Source organism: Pipistrellus kuhlii, unplaced genomic scaffold (genome assembly GCF_014108245.1).
Source record: "Pipistrellus kuhlii isolate mPipKuh1 unplaced genomic scaffold, mPipKuh1.p scaffold_m20_p_7, whole genome shotgun sequence".
NCBI classification, from domain to species: Eukaryota; Metazoa; Chordata; class Mammalia; order Chiroptera; family Vespertilionidae; genus Pipistrellus; species Pipistrellus kuhlii.
In genome coordinates this window covers 13666295-13684339 of record NW_023425573.1, presented here as the reverse complement: position 1 = coordinate 13684339, position 18045 = coordinate 13666295, and the positions used below count along the sequence as shown (strand labels likewise).

General features: G+C 46.4%; 1 protein-coding gene across 7 annotated transcripts in view; it reads right to left on the bottom strand.

Moving 5' to 3' along the window:
- Nucleotides 1-18045, bottom strand: part of ANKRD44 (ankyrin repeat domain 44) — a 195330-nt gene that overhangs the window by 50540 nt on the left and 126745 nt on the right. For 4 of the 7 annotated variants that reach the window (XM_036421408.2, XM_036421402.2, XM_036421405.2 and 1 more), the window contains 6 exons: nt 13405-13519; nt 7639-7721; nt 6462-6579; nt 4402-4470; nt 2807-2947; nt 1188-1268 (listed from right to left, as the gene is read on the bottom strand). In XM_036421408.2, the coding sequence (XP_036277301.1) occupies nt 1188-1268; nt 2807-2947; nt 4402-4470; nt 6462-6579; nt 7639-7721; nt 13405-13519 (607 nt within the window). The remainder of the gene's footprint in view (nt 1-1187; nt 1269-2806; nt 2948-4401; nt 4471-6461; nt 6580-7638; nt 7722-13404; nt 13520-18045) is intronic. The other 3 variants (XM_036421403.2, XM_036421404.2, XM_036421407.2) reach the window with 1 other exon arrangement.

Sequence of the window (18045 nt, the reverse complement as noted above, 5' to 3'; positions counted from 1 at the left end):
AAATATATTTTTTATTGATTTCAAAGAGGAAGGGAGAGAGAAATAGAAACACCAATGATGAGAGAGAATGATAGATTGGCTGCCTTCTACACGCCCCCCACTGGGGATCGAGCCTGCAACCTGGGCCTGTGCTCTGACCAGGAATCAAACTGTGACTTCCCGGTTCATAGGTTAATGCTCAACCACTGAGCCACGCCAGCCAGGCTGTAATATGATTATTTAAATTGTGGAGAATTAGAGTAAAACCTGGCCCTTCTGCTTTGTTCCCACCAGTGTTTCCCATTGCCACCAGTAACAAACGTATGTCCCCGAACCTGCACCAGAGCCACCCCCTAACTACATCCCTCCACTTCCTGTAGACAACGTCTCACTTGTAACTCTAGACCCGGGTTCTGACAGCAGGGAGAGCCCACCGGGCAGGAGGAAGGCCCCAGAGTGGAGGAGGAGAGAGTAAGCCAGTCAGGGGCTGTGTGTGTGCAGCCTTGGGGCACCACATCCACTGGGTCCCAAGACAGAGTGTGGGCACCGTTCACTCGTTTGCTCATCTATTTAACAGCTACTCGCTGATCACCAGCCATGTGCTGGTCCCCACACTGGGCAGCACAAGCTTGTCCCTGTGACCTTCGTGCAGGAAGGACTCCCGGGGACGGAGCACAGGGCTTCCCAGGAATCACTACCCCTGGGGGTGGCAGCCACCCCCACCCCATCACAGGCAGAGCCGGACAGAGGCAGGGGGAGGAAGGGCAGGATTAGGGGCTGAGGGCAGGGGGCTGTGGATGCTGGGGTGTGTGTTGGGGATGAAGAGGAGAGCACCACGGTGTATTTCCCGCTGAAATCTCTTCGCATGTATTTATAGAATCCGCGAAGCAGTTATCCGCAGGCCCTACAGAGAGCCTAAGGCCCCTGGCAGGATGTCAGGGTGTCGCCCGAGGCACCTGGTACCTGGCAGAGTCAGAAATGATATTTCAGACACGGCTGGTTCCAAAGGCCGCTGACCAATCAGAGCCCTGGCCGTGACGAGGCTCACAATTTTAGAAAGAGAGCCCTGGGCGAGAGTGGCACAGCTGAGGGATGTATTAAAAGGCCAGTTTCTTCTTCGTTAATGACAAGCCCGCATCACCTCCTCCAGACCCCAGGTGAAACCCCAATACGGGGGCTGGCAGTGGCACCTCGGGGAGCTCACTTACAGAGCAGCCTCCTTCTCCTTCACGTCGCGGGCTCTCTCGAGTTCCTCTGAGTTTTCGTGGGCGTTTCCTAGGGTGGTCTTACTTCTCAGCGTGAGGAAAAGAAAAAACAAAACAAAACACTACAGTTACTAGTGTTTCAATGGCCAAGTTGCTAATGATTTCGGTGCTATTTAAAGCTCAACGAGTTTCTCCCAACCCAAAGAAATAAGCACTACAGTCTTCATTGAGGATCTATAGTGTGTCTTCCCAAAAATATGTGTACACACTTTAATGGCTGGCGATTCACTTGGTTTTCACTCCTTTCCAGGTTTAACTGGTTTGAAATAATGAGGGAAGCCAGGCGAAGCTATGAAACAAAGAAAATCTATCCTCAAGTGCCACTCACTTTTTTTTATGGGGGACAGAAAAGATAAAGTTTCAGTACAACGCCGGCATCCGTCCACGAACTGAGGGCACACAACTACGGAACCAAATGACCCGTGATGCCTGCGTTGTCAGCAGTGCCTGGGCCAGAGCGGTCATCAGTTTGAACACAGGCATTGCCCTGACCAGTTTGGCTCAGTGGATAGAGCGTCGGCCTGAAGGGTCCCGGGTTCGATTCCGGTCAAGGGCATGTACCTTGGTTGCCGGCACATCCCCAGTAGGGCGTGTGCAGGAGGCAGCTGATTGATGTTTCTCTCTCATCGATATTTCTGACCCTCTATCCCTCTCCCTTCCTCCCAGTAAAAAAAATCAATAAACTATATTTTTATTAAAGGAAAAAAGAAAAGAAAAGAAAGAAAACAGGCGTTGACAAAAAAAATTATTCATTTCTCTAGATTCTTTTAAATTTTGAAAAGTGAACTTTATAGTCACTCGAAGTGCAAATGCATTCGGGGAGGACACCCTGTGTATGAAGCCCGGTTCTCTCCAACGCTCTCCAGTGCCGACCTAGAGTCCACTCCACAGCACGAGGCAGCGGACAAGGCCGCCGAGAGCCGTCCCTCCGGAGGAGGCCCTGGTCCTTACGTCTGTGAGAAGGAGCTTGGCCATCACGGGCACCTCTCCCATCTTTTCCCCGGAACCACGCTGCTTCATTCTGCTTCCCACTCCCAGCACCCAGACTCCTAATGCGGCCAGGGCACCGCTTCCTGCCCGCAAGCTCCTGGGAGAGCATCCACACCCACGTGGAACAGCGTGCCTGCCTTACACACGTGACACCGCCTCTGAGGCTCCTGGGCTGCTGCATGGATGGCCATCTTCCACGCGAGACACGCATAGCAGCACGTGTAAGTATCACAGACAATGGGGCATTGAAGGGGTGACAATGAAGACGGCAGCAGGTGGCAAAATAAAGGACAACAGAGTTCTGAATGGACTGAAAACCTGGGTGTGACAGCCCCCCTTGGCATCCCACCCAAAACAGAGGTGTGACTGTGCAGTGACATGAAGTCATCATGCTCCGAGAGAAAGCAGAATGGGAAGTGGCGGGTGGGGAAGGGGACGAAGTGTCTCTAACGCCGTTGGTCTGGGTGAGAGATGCTGAGTCCCAGTATCCTTGAGGCAGGATGAAGGAAATGAGCCCCCCACTCCCCTCCGGCTCCCCTGCCCCAGGGGACGCATGGACAGGCTGTCCGTACTTTCTGTCCATGTCGGAAGCCGCCGCGTAGTGCAGAGCTGTCCGGCCCCAGTCGTCGGTCTCGTTCACGTTGGCCCCCGTGGTCACCAGGGCCTCGATGCAGTGGAAGTGGCAGTTGGCAGCGGCATAGTGCAGAGGGGTCCTGGAAGACAGGGGGCGAGGCGTGACCTCCTCAGGCCGCACACAGACCCGGGAGGGAGGCTTCCTAGGGGTGCGGAGGCCGGGAGGCGCCTCTGGGATGGTGAATGGCAGGTAAATGGCAGAGAGGCGACAGACACAGAGGCAGCAGACAAGGCCGTCCCCCCGCAGGCCTGCCTTTCCCCTACTCATGCCTTTCCTGGTGCAGGCCGCTGTCACTGCCATCCCTCTGAGCCTCCTTATTGCGAATCAAACATCCATGGACTTTCTAGCTGCTCTGAAGGAAGAACTAGGCTTTCTTAGGCCCGATACCCATATATGACAACCCCATCCTACAGCTCTGGTCTTCCCTCCCCCGACAAAGTCTTTGTGTGAAGCTGAAGACCTCCCCGAGTGGGTCCCGATCTACCTTCACGGGGTGTCTTTCTCTTTCCCCTAGATGAGCCCATTATTGAATCCAAACGAAATGACCTTAGGTTTTCCCTGTCCTGTTCACACTCCCCTCTACTCTGCCACGTGGCTCTCTTCCCTGGGATGCAGCAGGGAGCAGCATTCCACCCCTCAGAACCCCACTCAATCAGAAGCTCTCTCTCTTTTGTCTGAGATCGCTGAGCGTCTGTTTGGCCTCTCTGGAACTCTCACCCCGTGCTGCCCTGATGTTAGCTGTTGGTGTCGCCTCGTCTTCTCCACTGAACTATGAGGTTCATAGGAAGAGCAACGCACATGGAATCCGGAGCCCTGGCTTCCGGTCTGGACAGATCTTCAGGCCAGACCCAACCACATCCTCCCCTCAGCCCCGGTGTTGTCCTGCTGGCTACAAGGGCCTCGGGTCCACTTGAGTTCTGAAATCCCCTTCACGTTGCTAACTCGTTTAGCTTCTCTGGGCTCCGTTTTCTCATTAATTAAAAAGGGTAGTAAGCATCTCCAGGTACCTCATGGAGTTACTATGAGAAGCCAAGGGAGTGACATGTAGAAAACACAGCCGCGTGGAAATCATACCGCAGAGCAGAAATATAAGGTTTTATATTACTTATTTTTAGTCCTCAATTATTTAACAGTCCATCTGGTGTTCCTAGACAATTTTCAGGGGATGCTAGCCAAACAGATTGCTAGAAATAGAGTAACTTTTTGTCAAGTGCCATTTATCCATTTTCAAGTACTATTTTACATTTTGGAGGCAATTTATGGGCTCTTTGACAACTTGATTTACTCCTTTTTAGTCCAAAAAAGGGAAATTATAAATATTTTACATGTTGGATTGCTTATGGTTTTATTGCTTTGTTGGCGTTTTGCTCCAAGGACTTCCTTCTGAGAATGGAATCTCCCCAGCTAGCTCCCCCTATTTACCACGACAACATCACATGACAGCATCACATGACAGCATCACATGACTTCCAGATGGACTGCTCCCTGCTGCTTTCATTTAGGCACTGGAAGCAGAGTCCCCTGTTTACATACCTCCCACACTTGTCCTTTTTGTGGAAATCCGCTCCACTGCTCTGCAAGAGTTTTATACACTCCACGTTACTGGAAAGACAGAAAACATCGTAAGGGGGCGGCCGTGACCTGTGGGGCTCGCTCAGGAAGACCTGTGTCCCGCAAAGTGCAGGTGGAGGGAAACCACAGTTCCAACTTTGCTTCTAACCATAACGTGAGCACACAGCTAGGCTGTCGTAAGGACCTACAGTTATTTTTTTCAAAGCTGAACAATCAATGCATGAAAGAGCATTGATGAAACATTTTCAATTCCACAGCAATGGCATTTAGTGATTCTTATATGATTGGACCTTCCCGTGGTGGTCTCATTCTGAATCCTAAAATTCTCTTCCGAAACCATCAAGAGTGTGGGAAACAGCCTTCCACACCTAGGACCAAGTCACCTTCCAATGACGAGCCAGACCGGAGAGCATTACCCTTCCTCACGGCAGAATGAACTGGCCACGGCCACCATTTCGGACCCAGACACTCCCTAATGGAAAACAGAGCAGCTGCTTTCCCTGCCTTTGTGATCTCGGGAAGTGCATGTGCGGAGCCACGGCCGAGAAGGATGCGTGGAGTGATCTTCCAACACCCCTTTGTCACCCGCAGCAGCAATAAATCATGTTTAGTGGCGAGCAAAGCACCCGCCGAAGTGAATTTTCCCATCGAAGGGCATGTAGTTAAAGATTAATTCTAATAGGGGTTTCAGACATGGATTCAGAATGGTGTGCTGCTGCTTTCTGTACAGGCCTGATTTTTTTTTTTTTTTTTTTTTTAATGTGGGCATTAGAGGAGACAACCATCCATCATTGTCCTAACCTTAGAATGCTAAGAAGTGGCCTGGGATTTACTGTTTTATTATCATTTAACTAAGAAAAATGATCGCGTTCATGATTAGCCGGAGCAGGGCTCTCCCCACCCCACATCCACCCATCAGAGCCACCTTTCTCAGAGAACTGGCTGTTTTAGCCATAAACGTGAGCACCTTGGAGACTGTTCTGAGCTGGGGCAGCCTGCCCGCTGACACAAAGCACCTGTCCTTCCTGCGTGAAGCCAGAGGCTCAGAGGCAGACAGATCCCAGGTGTGTGGCTCATGGAGCTCACGTGATCTGGGGGAATGAGGTGGGAGAAGGAGGTTCTTCACACAGACAATAGTGTGGTAAAGGCCTGGGGGGGGGGGGCAGGTGGGCTAGAGGGGATCAATGGGGAAGAAAGGGGGACATATGCAATACTTTCAATAATAAAGATTTTTAAATAAAAATGGTAATACAAAATTATGAATATAAAACTAGATTTCAGATTTCAGAAGGAAACCATGCAAATAAGGGGCCCTATAGCTTCAGTCAACCCACTTCTAATATACAGATAAGAGGAGCAGTGTTGTTGGTTCTCAAGGATTAGGAAGTTGACTAAGAACCAACATCTTACCCAAACAAAGCCACCTGAGAAAGGCTAGGTTTGGCTGATGTGCGGTCATACATCAAAATATATTGATGAGAGCCTTAACCTAGTCACTGATATCAAAAGGAGTATATCTGATGAAAAAATACCTTTCCAAAAAAAAAAAAAAAAAAAGGCAAAGGTTAAACTTCTTTCTGATCCTTTGGGTTTTCTTAAGCGTTGTTCACATTCAACTGCTACGAAGGCTTAAAAATAAGGACCAAAGTGTCTGTAAATGAACTCAGTCTTGGATTCCCTCGATCAAATTACTTTCTTTCGGTGTAGGGAGTACCAAGGAGATGTATATTCTATAGGGTGAAAATTTACAATTAAAAAAAAAAATGGAAGGAAAGAAAATAAAGAGAGAATGTAAAACAAAAGAAAAACTATTTCTAGATGAGATGGGCTAAAATTTTCTCTGGAAGGACAATAACGCAAATAAGTCTGGAAACGCAACCCCGTGATGTTTGGTGTTGGTAGAAATGGTTCTGACCCATTTCACTGAGGAAACGGCCTTAGAACCACAGTCCACTGACGTCCAGTGAGATGCACTCGTTGTTAAGAAACGGAAATAACAACTGAAATTGCTCACTACTCACCCTCCTGCAGCAGCGGCGTGAAGGCACGTTCTTCCAAACTTATCTGGGGTGTCTATGCCAAAGCCTGCAGACAGCACGTGCTCATTACTAAACAAGGACACTATGCTATGCTTTTGTCCTAGTTAAACCACAAGAAACATTGCAGAGACAGAAAAATCAGTTAGTAGAAAAACCAGAATGCAAAGCAAGAAAGAGGTTGTCATGGAAACAAAACGAATGGGAACTGCTCAAGCTTGGCGATTTTATAGGAAGAACCGGGAAGGCAGGGAGAATTTATCTTCCCGTTCAGCTCTGGGTGAGCCACCGCCCCATATTTCAGCCCCAGGACAGACATTTATGGGAACCCATTGGAGGTAAACAGGGCAACAGCTAGGCGGACGGGACACACGGAGGAAACACGGGAGGTAAAGCAGCGATCCCAACATGCCAGCATAGAGAGTTTCTTAACGTCTGACCAGCTGCCAGTGGGTGTGAGGTTTGGGAAACGTGCTTTCATGCAGGGGTGTTTTGTAGATATGCCAAAAGCAGTGGAAGCAGGATCAGCCATGGGTCAAGTCCTTAAAGGGGTAAAATGCTTCTGGAGCATCTGCTGACTGAATTCATAAACAGCCTTTGCCTTGCAGAGCTCCATGGCCTTTGAATAGATGGAGGTTGGCAGAAGCAGTGATAAGAAAGATCAGCAAGGCTCCAAACCAGAAGGGATTTCTTGGTTCCCAATAGGCCCGCGTTAAAAAAATAAAAAAATAAAAACCAGACCTAATTGGAGGGGATCAGCCATGGTGGTTTCTCAGAGCCCACGGAGTGGGAAGGCCATGTGACATTTTCTACTGTCAAAATAGGGGCGAGGGGTGGGGGGGAGTATGAAATGCTAAGCTACCACTGTAAGCTTGAAAGGTGTTTTCTCCCTTCATGACACACGCTCTATGAGCAGTGCCCACTGCGGCCTGTCTCTGACTCTGGATCACAGAGTCAATAACCTTAATAAACAGACAGAACTCTCATTCGGGGACAGCAATGCTGACATTCCGGCAGCGACAATGCCCAGGGCTGCTGGGAGCTGCCCAGAGCAGGTGACAAATGAGCGACACGAAGCACAGGCAGCGATGACCAGACACGGGAGGCCACGTGGCTCATGCAGGACACACCCAGGCTTCTCGCTGGCGATGGAGGTACTCACCCGACGACAACAGCTTCCGGCAGCAGTCGGAGTGCGCGTTCAGGGCAGCTAAGTGTAAGGGGAACATGCTATGGATCCCACACCTGAGGAGGAAGAAAACAGAGCAGCTCACGGGAACAGCTCGCCGGGGCCCATGCAGAAGGGCGATGACCTTTCCAGGTGTCCTTTGCCCAAAGCCAAGTCCACACACCTCGCTCAGGGACTCTTGGTTGAAATAATTTTGCAATTCTTCCACTCGAGAAAGAATGATGCACTCATTGTCTACCTTAAAGTCCTGCACCTAAATCAGAAGCAAAAACCCCTAATAATGTGAAGGAAATGTTTCATGTAAACATTATGTGAATCTTTACATTTAAAATTAACTTCCTTTTCTCTTTTCTTTCATGTGAGCAATTTTATATCTTATTCATCCATCCATTCATCTGTTCAACACTTTCTAAGTATGAGATACTATGCTAAGTGCTAGAGATAAGACAAACTCTCATCTTCGAAAACAACCTTCTTTATTTCCTGAATTAATAAACAAATAGTTAGCTCTAGCCGGTTTGGCTCAGTGGATAGAGCACTGGCCTGCGGTCTGAAGGGTCCCAGGATCAATTCTGGTCAAGGTCTCATTCTGGTCAAGCGCACATGCCAGGTTTGTGGGCTCAATCCCCAGTGGGGGGCGTGCAGGAGGCAGCTGATGAATGATTGTCTCTCATCATTGATGTTTCTCTCTTTCTCCCTTTCTCTTCCTCTCTAAAATCAATAAAAAGGAAACATAAACAAATAGTTATTATTGACCTATTATGCGCCAAGCACTTGACTAAAAGTCAAGCATGGCTGTATTATTGAAAATACCATTTCGGTAAGAATAAAAACAGGTTACTTTTTGCAGGTAAAATGCCATCTTCCTAACAGACTGTTATCTTTGCTCAGGACCCACAGCAGGATTCCAGCCATAGAAGCGCAGCTGAGAGTCGCAAACGTGATCTTGAGTCTATTTCATAACCCTAGCAGGCTTCCCCTGACAGCGCTCCAGAAAGAATCTGCAAAAGCACTTTTTAGACAGATTCTTCCACCACAGCACAGCCCCAGGATGGGCCCCTGGGGGACAGGCAGCTCCTGACGGCAGCACCTTCTGCCTCCAGGTTAAAGCCTCCTCTTCCCATCACCTCTCCTCCAACCAGGACCCCGAGCCGTGTGCTGAGCTGCAGTTCATAAGGAACAGCCTCATCGGGAAGTTCCCGTGCACTTCCAAGCATTTACAGCTTTAGTGGTCGTTGCTCATAACATCTCACTCTATTCGAATAACAGATTACAGACTTTGTAAGTCCTCTGCATAGCACAAGCAAGGTCATCTATTTACACCTGTGGAGACATTACCTAAGATGCTTCTCTGGCACCAGTGGCCTGCTTTCAGATTCTATGCTTCATAAACACACACACACACACACACACACACACGATTTGAATCTGTTAAGGAAAAATAAACCAATTCAGCTCTGGGTGAGCCCCAGCTCCCTATTTCACTCACCCTGACATAAAGCACCCCCCAGACCCTCCCTAACAGAAAATAAAACAGCTGCGTTAGATTCTAGCAGAGACACATGGACTTCATTGGCTATCGTGAAAGTTATTCTGCTGTGTGTGACTGTGAACGCCTATCCGTAGTCTCAGCTATCTCACGGTGTCCAGTCTTCTGCAAAAGCGGAGCCTGCCAGCAACGAGCCCCCTCTCTCTTCCCATGAACACCTCTTGCTATGAGTTTTCGCTCGGCCTTCCTCCGTCCCTTTCTTTTCCCTACATGGAGATTTGCAGCCCAGGGTCTCTAATAGCTGGCATCCATCAAGACGTGCAATTTGCCCATCTACCGGGCAGTGTCACGCGCAGGAGCGCTGCTTGTAATTGCCTCTCTCATCTTTTACAAAAAAACTCTGCAAAGCAATTGCATCAGCGACAGCCGGGATGCTCGTGGAGGGGAAGAACGTGCTGGAGGAGGGAGAGCTTTCTGTTTGTGCTGCTGTTTCTGTTGCTCCCTCTTACTGCCAGTGAAACACGGCCATTTCTTTTCCGGGTTAGCATGTTTGAAAAGCTCCTAACTACATGCAACTGTGAGCTAATGAGGTTTGAGCTAACAATTTTATTTATTTGGGGCAGTTGAGGCAAAAATATATGATTAAATATCTCTGGACATTTCCAAGAGGAAGATGGATAGAATATTTTCTAGACTGGCTTTAAGTTCCTAAAAAAAAATAAAATCAAGGGTTGGATTGCTCAAGATTTCTTTGAGCCTTCTTCATTTTTTAGATATGTAAAAGAGTAAAATATAAATATACTAAAATGTTATATTATATACAATAGACAGATACATAATATATTTATGTATACAACACAATGTATATGTGTACACTATATAATGTATCATGTATCTCCTATAATACATAAGATTTCTTTTATAAAGAAACATAAAGATATCTATAATAATATGCTAATTAGACCAGACATCTTCCGGATGTCATTCTGGATGTCCTTCCTGAGGAAGCCGGGGCCGGAGGGAAGACACCCTAGGTCCCTGGTGCCTGCAGGCAGCCTGCGGGAAGCCAGCCCAGGTCCCCGATTCAGAGGGAGGCCGGTGCTGGCAGCAGGTGGAGAGGAAAGGGGGGAAGGGAGGCCTACTCTTGCATGAATTCTCGTGCACCAGGCCTCTAGTATTTATATAAAATAATACAGGCAAATGAATTAATAAAAGTAGCATCAAACTCTATAAGAAACCAATTAGGAAAACATAAAAAGTATAAGTGACCAATCTGACAGCAACAGGACTGTAACAGGATTATATTCTATAATCTTCATGATCAATATTTCTAATTAACCATACCACTCACCATCACTGTCTTTAGATAATTCATTATACTCAACTCTAGCTAAATTACCTCTTTTGGGGTTTTTGTTTTTGTTTCTGCTGATACTTATAAACCTGAGAAGGGAGGAAGACCTACTTTTAAAATGTCTACCAAAAATTCTGTTTGGTATATATTTTTTATTCCACAGTTAATAACAAGTCATTACCTCAGTGTAGGTTTTGAAAACATTAATTTGGACTCAAGTTCTACAGGCATTTGAACTTGAATATGCTGGTACGGATCAAATAGGAAAACTAAATATTAGGCCGACATTGGAAAGAACATAAAAGTAGAATTCAGAACCTCTAAATCACTTCAGAAGTGAGTCGTGCATTTCAAAATAAAATTGGTCCTTTATTGTTAAACAACAAGACTGCACATAAAGGAAGAACTGTAAAATCTTTAGCAGAAAATGAGGGTTTGCCTGCCTTATAGGCCCAAAAAGAAGGACCACTCTCACATCATCAGGCCTACATCCAGGAAGGCCAATCACTGATGGTGTCAGCTCACACCCAACTTAACAATGCGTACGCCACAGGAAAGAGGCGGTCAATTCCAGCTACACGGCTAATTTATTTGACCAGACATAAAATTAATGGGACGCATTTGTACTAGCTATTTCTAATTTAGCTCTAAGTGGGCGTCTCCTGCCCAGTTATTTTGGGATAAATGAGGTCAGAATAATTTGCAGACGGCTCTCCAGAGTGAGCAAAGGGCTTCCGCACCATTACAATACCAGTTCTTTCAAGTGTTCGCCTTGGTATCAGAGAGACATGGCTGCCCCTCCCCACATCTAGTCTTTTCTAGAACCTTCCCTTAGTCGGGGATGGGGAACGGGGCCTGAAAAATCACTTGGTCTGGCCCCGCCAACCCCACTGCAGGCGGGACTCAAAATCCAATAAATTTAGGAGCTTTTTTATAGCAACATACATTATATTAAGTGAATCAGTATACTGAGCAAATGATGTTAGAAATGGGTCAGAAACTTTGAATTTGAGTTTTGTTTTGCTTTTTGCTGGCTGTTTGACCTTCAGCAAGGACAAAACAGTTCGCTCGTCCAGAAATTAAAAATCACAGTGTCGCTCCTTCTTACTTCTCTGAGCTCTGGAGCGCGGTCTGCAGTTTGACTCAGGGCTCTGGTCCCTTCACGGGTGTCAGAGCCCTTTGGTTGTTCTTCTCTCACTTTTTTAGGTTTGGGGCACTTATCTGTAGAGTTTTTCAATTCCTCTTCCTCCTGACCGGTTGTGCTCACTCCTTTTTCTGTCTGAACTGCAGCAGAATTCGGGATATTGCCGTCAAGCAGGTGACTGTTCTGAAGCCCACCACACCTTCCCAGGCCATTTGCAAGCAAGGCTTTTGATGCTGCTGTACAAAGTTGTCAAGTAAATAAAATTCCTAATAATACACTGCCCTCATATTGTTCTGCACCTGAAAATGGTTATCGGTACCCAGATTTCTGTGATGAACACCACACTCTTTATTCAAGCAACTAAGGCCCTCTTGAATCTGGTTTTACTACATATTAGTAACTAACAAATAATAGTTAACATTTAATGATAGCTTATTTTGTGATAGGCACAAATAACATGGATTATCTCGTTTCATAATCTTAGCAGATGTATTTATATAATTCATACAGCTATTAACCTATTCCAGAGAGCTTTACTACTAATTAAGCCCTTTCATCCGTATAAACAAACCAATGGGTAAGTACTATTATTACGCCCACTTTTCAGATGAGGCAACCAAAGCACAGAGAGATAGAGCAATGGGCTCAAGGCCACACAGCTCACAAGCAAAGCAGCTTGGGCTGGAGTCTGGGCAGTGACAGCCCGGCCCCACCTGGGACATAGCGCTGCCTCTGGGCAGAGCGTGGAATCACCACACACACTCTTAGAATCCAATCTCTTCCCAGAACTGTACTCTTCTCATCTTTGGTTCCTGCTTTCCTCTCTGCTTGGGGCCTGCCACCCTCTGCCTACCTAATCTCCCCACCTGAAGGCTGTTCTGAGAAGCTGGCCCCACTGGCACTCTCCCCTCCCTACCCACATTCTAGGGCTGTGGTCGGCAAACTGCGACTTGCGAGCCACATGCCGAATCTATTTTGAAGAAGTGGCATTAGAACAAGTTTAAGTTTAAAAAATTTGGCTTTCAAAAGAAATGTCAGTCGTTGTACTGTTGATATTTGGTTCTGTTGACTAATGAGTTTGCCCACCACTGATCTAGGGCATACTATCTGCACCAAACGTCTTCCCACCTATGTCCTGTTTCATTTGGAGCCTTATTATATACTAACTTGCATGGCTCTTTGTCTTGGGCAGGCCTTGGACCTCCAACACAGTGATGACCGCCTTGAAGGTACCAACCAGGCATCTCTGAAATCCCCCAAAGAGCTTGGCATGGTGACAGCGGGCCCAGATGCCTTACACATCCTTGTTGAACTGAAGTGTGAAATGAAGTCAACGCCCCCTCCCTACATAGCATATCTACTCAATTGGACCTTATAATTACATAATTAAAATTAAGCAAGCATCCTGAATAAATTCTAAATTTGCCCACTTATGATTCATTTTCCCTGCTGACCTGACACTGAGCATGGGGAAGAGAGGAAGACCATGCAGAGGTAGGAATGAAGTCCAAGTCTCCTTAATTAAAACCACTGGCACGGGCCTCTTATTGATGTGGCTGAAAAAATTAATTTGGTTCTTCCTTACATCTGTCACTAAAAGTCACTTCACTTCATTCAAATTTAATTTGTCCTTAGCATAATGGTACAGATCCACCCGGACTTGGATAAATGGGCCTATCTACCGCACGGCGGACTCCTTTGGCAGGATTTCCACGCATGGCAATCATTCCACTGCATTTTGCAGTCACCTACTTGGCTGTGTCCGCTCCGCTGGTGATTAGGGTGTTAATCAAAAGCTCATGGCCGTATCTTGCAGCCACATGGAGAGGAGTGTTGCCATCCTTATCCACACAGTCAATTTCTCCTCCTGCAAAAGATTTTTGAACACAGGATATAACGTAAGGACCCAGACTGACCTGATACCACCTTCTCTCCTAGTCAATCCTGGTGATCAGATGTAGATTTCTTTCCTCCTTAGGAACGCTTTTCCATGTGAAGGAAGGAGATTCTGTTAGAAATGCTCCTGTCAAACCTTATGGAGGGAGTTCTGTTAGAAATGCTTCTGAAAAACCTTTCCATATGTCTTAAAAATCAGACATATGACATTTCACTGTTAGGAACAGACTCTCCTACATATCCATAATTCCGTTATTATACCCAAGAAATTTAACATTGATATAATTTTATATAATATACAGTGCATCTTCCAATTTATCCAGTTTCACACCCCCCCCCAAAAAAAAGTGCTTACGAGCCATTTTTAAAAATTCCAGGATCCAATCTAAAACTCTGATAGCATTTGGTTGTCCTGTCGCTTTAGTTTTCTTTAATCTACAAAAATCTTCTTGTGTTTTATTTAATTTTTAGTCTCTCATGTCACTGATACTTTGGGAGGCCAAGCCAGGAGTCCTGTAGAGTGTCGTATTCTGGAGTTGCCTGATGATTTCCGGATTACTATCGATAGAGTCTGGTCAAGCACTGTGTCTAGAGCACACCCGCGTTGATGCGCATCCCCCATTCCATCTCCTCAGCAGACGCCTAAGGTCCGGTTATCCCATTACTGGGTGTGCACCTGAGGAAGTTCTAAAAATGGATGAATGCACAACCATGCACTTAGTGCATGTTTCCAAAGGCACAATTGGATTTTTACAAAGCCCCACTCTCACTTCATCCTCAACCACATCCTGTAGAAACCATCTGTGTTGGTTTTGGTTTACGTTTCCTGTGTTTCTCTGCAAAAAATAAGCACCTAGACTCTTTCACACCTGGCTCTTTTCCTTTTCACTTAATATCTCCTGGAATTCACCTCTAGAGACCACTTCTTGGAGATCTTCCTCGTCTCTGTACAGCTTTATGGTTTCCATTGCACGGATGTGGTACTAGGTCAGTGGCCCAGTCTCCTATGGAGGAGCATTTAGGTTTTAAATATTATCCTTGCTAATAGCAAGAATGCTGTCGTGGATAATCTCACTTTTGCTTCGTATTTGTTGGGTATAACATCCAGGTAAATTCCTAGAAAGAGTAAATGCACATGTGGTTTTGTTAGATTTTGCTAAGTGTGCCTCTTTAGGCCCTATGTGATTTTGCAGTTTCGGCAGTAAGGTGTGTGTGCCTTCACCTCACAGGCTTGTCAAGCTATGAGTACTGTCATGTGATGGCGAGAACTGGCATCCTAGGGTAGTTTTCACTTGAATTTCTCTTATCAGGAAAGTTGAGTGTCTTGTCATATATCCGCTCTCCTCTCTCCTCTCTCCTCTCTCTCTCTCCCTTCCCGTGTGTGTGTGTGTGTGTGTGTGTGTGTGTGTGTGTGTGCGCGCGCGCGCGCGCATGTATGGGGGTTCTTCTATCCCTTGATTTTTCAGGGCTCTTAAAATATTTGGGAGATTACCCATTTATCAGTAATACGTGTTGCAAACACTTTCCCCCTGGAATTTCATTTGTCTTTGGTGTGTAACCTTAAGAAATATTTTTATAATGTACCAGTCTTTTATTGTACTTAGATTTTAAGTTGTAGTTATTAGAAAGGCTTTATCTACATCCTGGAGATTAAAAAAAAAAAAATCGACGTAAAAATATTTGCACATCAAATCTTTTTTACTGTGATACAGTACTTATTTTTAAAAAACAGTTATTCATATTGACTATAACCATTTCTGTAAAAATAAAAGTGATGATTATATACCTTTATATTGTGTACACATATACATTCTTAAATACAGAGAAAAATCTGGAAGTGTCATCAAACTATCAATAGAAATTCTTGGGATGGAGTTGGGGAGACATATTGGTGAATATCATGGGCAATCTCTTTCATGCTTTAACTTTGACAATGAGCATGTCCTAATTTTATAATCAGTTAAAATAAGAAAATAAAATTAGCATCTTCTAGGGACTTAACAGATTGTTTTCTCTGATCCAAGTTCAGAAGCATCCAGCTTAGGTTCATCATTTTTATGATGTGATATAATCTTGGGGACAGGCAGCCAGCTGGTCTCCATGGATACCTCGAAGCAATCCTGGTACATGTACCTGTGTAAGAACCGCCTACAGTGGTCGGCCTGAAAGGTCTCCTCATGGAGCTGACCCAGGAGGTGAAGGAGGCAGACCCCCAGACTTCAGAGAAGTCTTCACCCTGAATACACACTGAATCACTCAGGCCCCTCACAGCAAACCTTTCTCAGCAAATGTGAGAGCTACCATGTTTACCAGCCTCAAATATGCCAAAAACTGGGTAGAAGAAAGAAGAGTGAAAAATATTGAAACGGGTGGAAAAGAGAAGCTGAGTTGATAGTTTCTTCCAGTTGTACTATTGTTTAATAAGTCCACTTAAAACTGTAAAAATATAGATACTTCCACATGTGCTTTTACTGTTATTTAAAATACAATTTAAAAAAATAAAGCACATTTCAAGAAAACATAATTTGGGTATTTGTTATTCAAAAATGTTTTATATTAAAACAGGACCTCTAGATGAATGAATTTCCATTTTCCATTCACACAAACCTTTCCATTGCTAATTTAATACCTTTACTGTTCATTTAAAGGTTGCAAGTTAAACACTGATAACCTGTCCTGGATCATTAGTGAGGAAAAAAGCATCTGAGTTTAGCAGAGCCAGAGCGTGCCCGGGTGCTCACACTGCCGTCCGCGCCCTCCTCTGGAGCTAGTCCATCGCACACACAAGGGCGCTCAGCTCTCCACATTCCCGCAGCAGAACTGTGAGCCAAAAGGTCAAAAGCCTCGCGAGGACACATCCTAGCCCAGCACTTGACTCCTCCTTTTCAAACTCTATCTGTGCAGCTTCCGGAAGAAAACAGCCGCTTTGGACTTTTGTAACCTCCTGACCAGCGTCGGAGCAGCTGCCTGCGGCCAGCGGCTGGGCTCCAGGCCTCCGGAGTCCACGCTGGGTTTTGTTCAGGTCCTGCCCCGCCGGCCGTGACAACAGCTTCAGACAACAAACTGTGACTGCCCGGCAGAGGCACGCTTGCTAACCAACGGAACGAACCAGTGGCTCTCTTTCCGAAGCTGAACCGTTCTGGAAACGCAAAGTGATCATGAAGAACCAATAACCCTGACCAGAGAGCAGAGGATTGCCCTGGGAAGTCCAAACCCCAGAGGGACTGACCACAACAACACACACACACACACACACACACACACACACACACAGCGTGCTCCTGCAGCCTGCTCGCTGGGTCAAGAGCCAGCGCTGTCCCCATGTGGGCTGGCCCTGGGGCCCCTGGCCCAGTGACCCCTCCGAGGTGCACACAGGCCCTGCGGGTGTGAGGGCGTGAGCCTCCGTACTTTCCCAGGAGGAAGCCGACCGACCGACCAGAGGAAAGAACAGAGCTGCTTATTCTCCTCCGAGGACACTTGGTAAAATGTCAAACGGAAGCACTCACGGTTCTCACGGGGGAAGGAGCGCAAAGAACTCTCAGCTGGAGGAGAATGGAGATCATCCCATCTCAGGGACGACTCACTCCAAATGTAAGCGACTCCTGGACATAATATAATTCAAGTCAAAAACAACTTTGATGCCCTTGTTTATCCAGAAAACACGTAAGTGTAGTGGTTAAAAATTCAGTCTCTGGCCGGCCAGCATGGCTCAGTGGTTGAATGTCAATCTATGAAGCAGGAGGTCATAGTTCAATTCCCAGTCAGGGCACTTTCCCAGTGGGGGCATGCAGGAGGCAGCTGATCAATGGCTCTCTCTCATTGATGTTCCTGTCTCTTTCTTTCCCTCTCCCTTCCTCTCTGGAATCAGTAAGAAAATATAGATATTTCTTAAGTTCAGTTTCTGATGTTAGACTGCCTCCGTTCCAATCTCTGTGCTGTCACATACCTGCCATATATCCTGGTAATAGCCACACCCTCTCTGCCTCAATTTCCCCATCTTTGAAATGGAGCTGTCCCAGTATCTCTTCCTCATGGGGTGGTTGAAAGGATTTGTGTGCAGAGCTAAGCCAAGTGCCCTGCTCAGTATGAACTCTCAACCAGATGTAGCTTTGGAATTATATATAACTAGAGGCCCGGTGCACAAAATTTGTACACTCCCTAGGGTCCCTTGGCCCGGCCTGTACCCTCTCAAAGTCCAGGAGCTCAGGGCTTCTGGCTGAGCAGCACTCACCCTGTGGGAGTGCACTGACCACCAGGGGGCAGCTCCTGCATTGAGCATCTGCCCCCTGGTGGTCAGTGTGCGTCGTAGCAACTGGTTGTTCCACCATTTGGTCAATATGCATATTACCCTTTTACTGTATAGGATGGACTACATATTCTAGCCCATAAGTCCCCATCATTTGGGGATCCCTGGACCCCATCCAACCCACAAGCAAGATGGCAGGCCAGTCAAGAAGGAGACAGGCTCTGAAACAAAGCTCCTTGGTCACAGAGGAC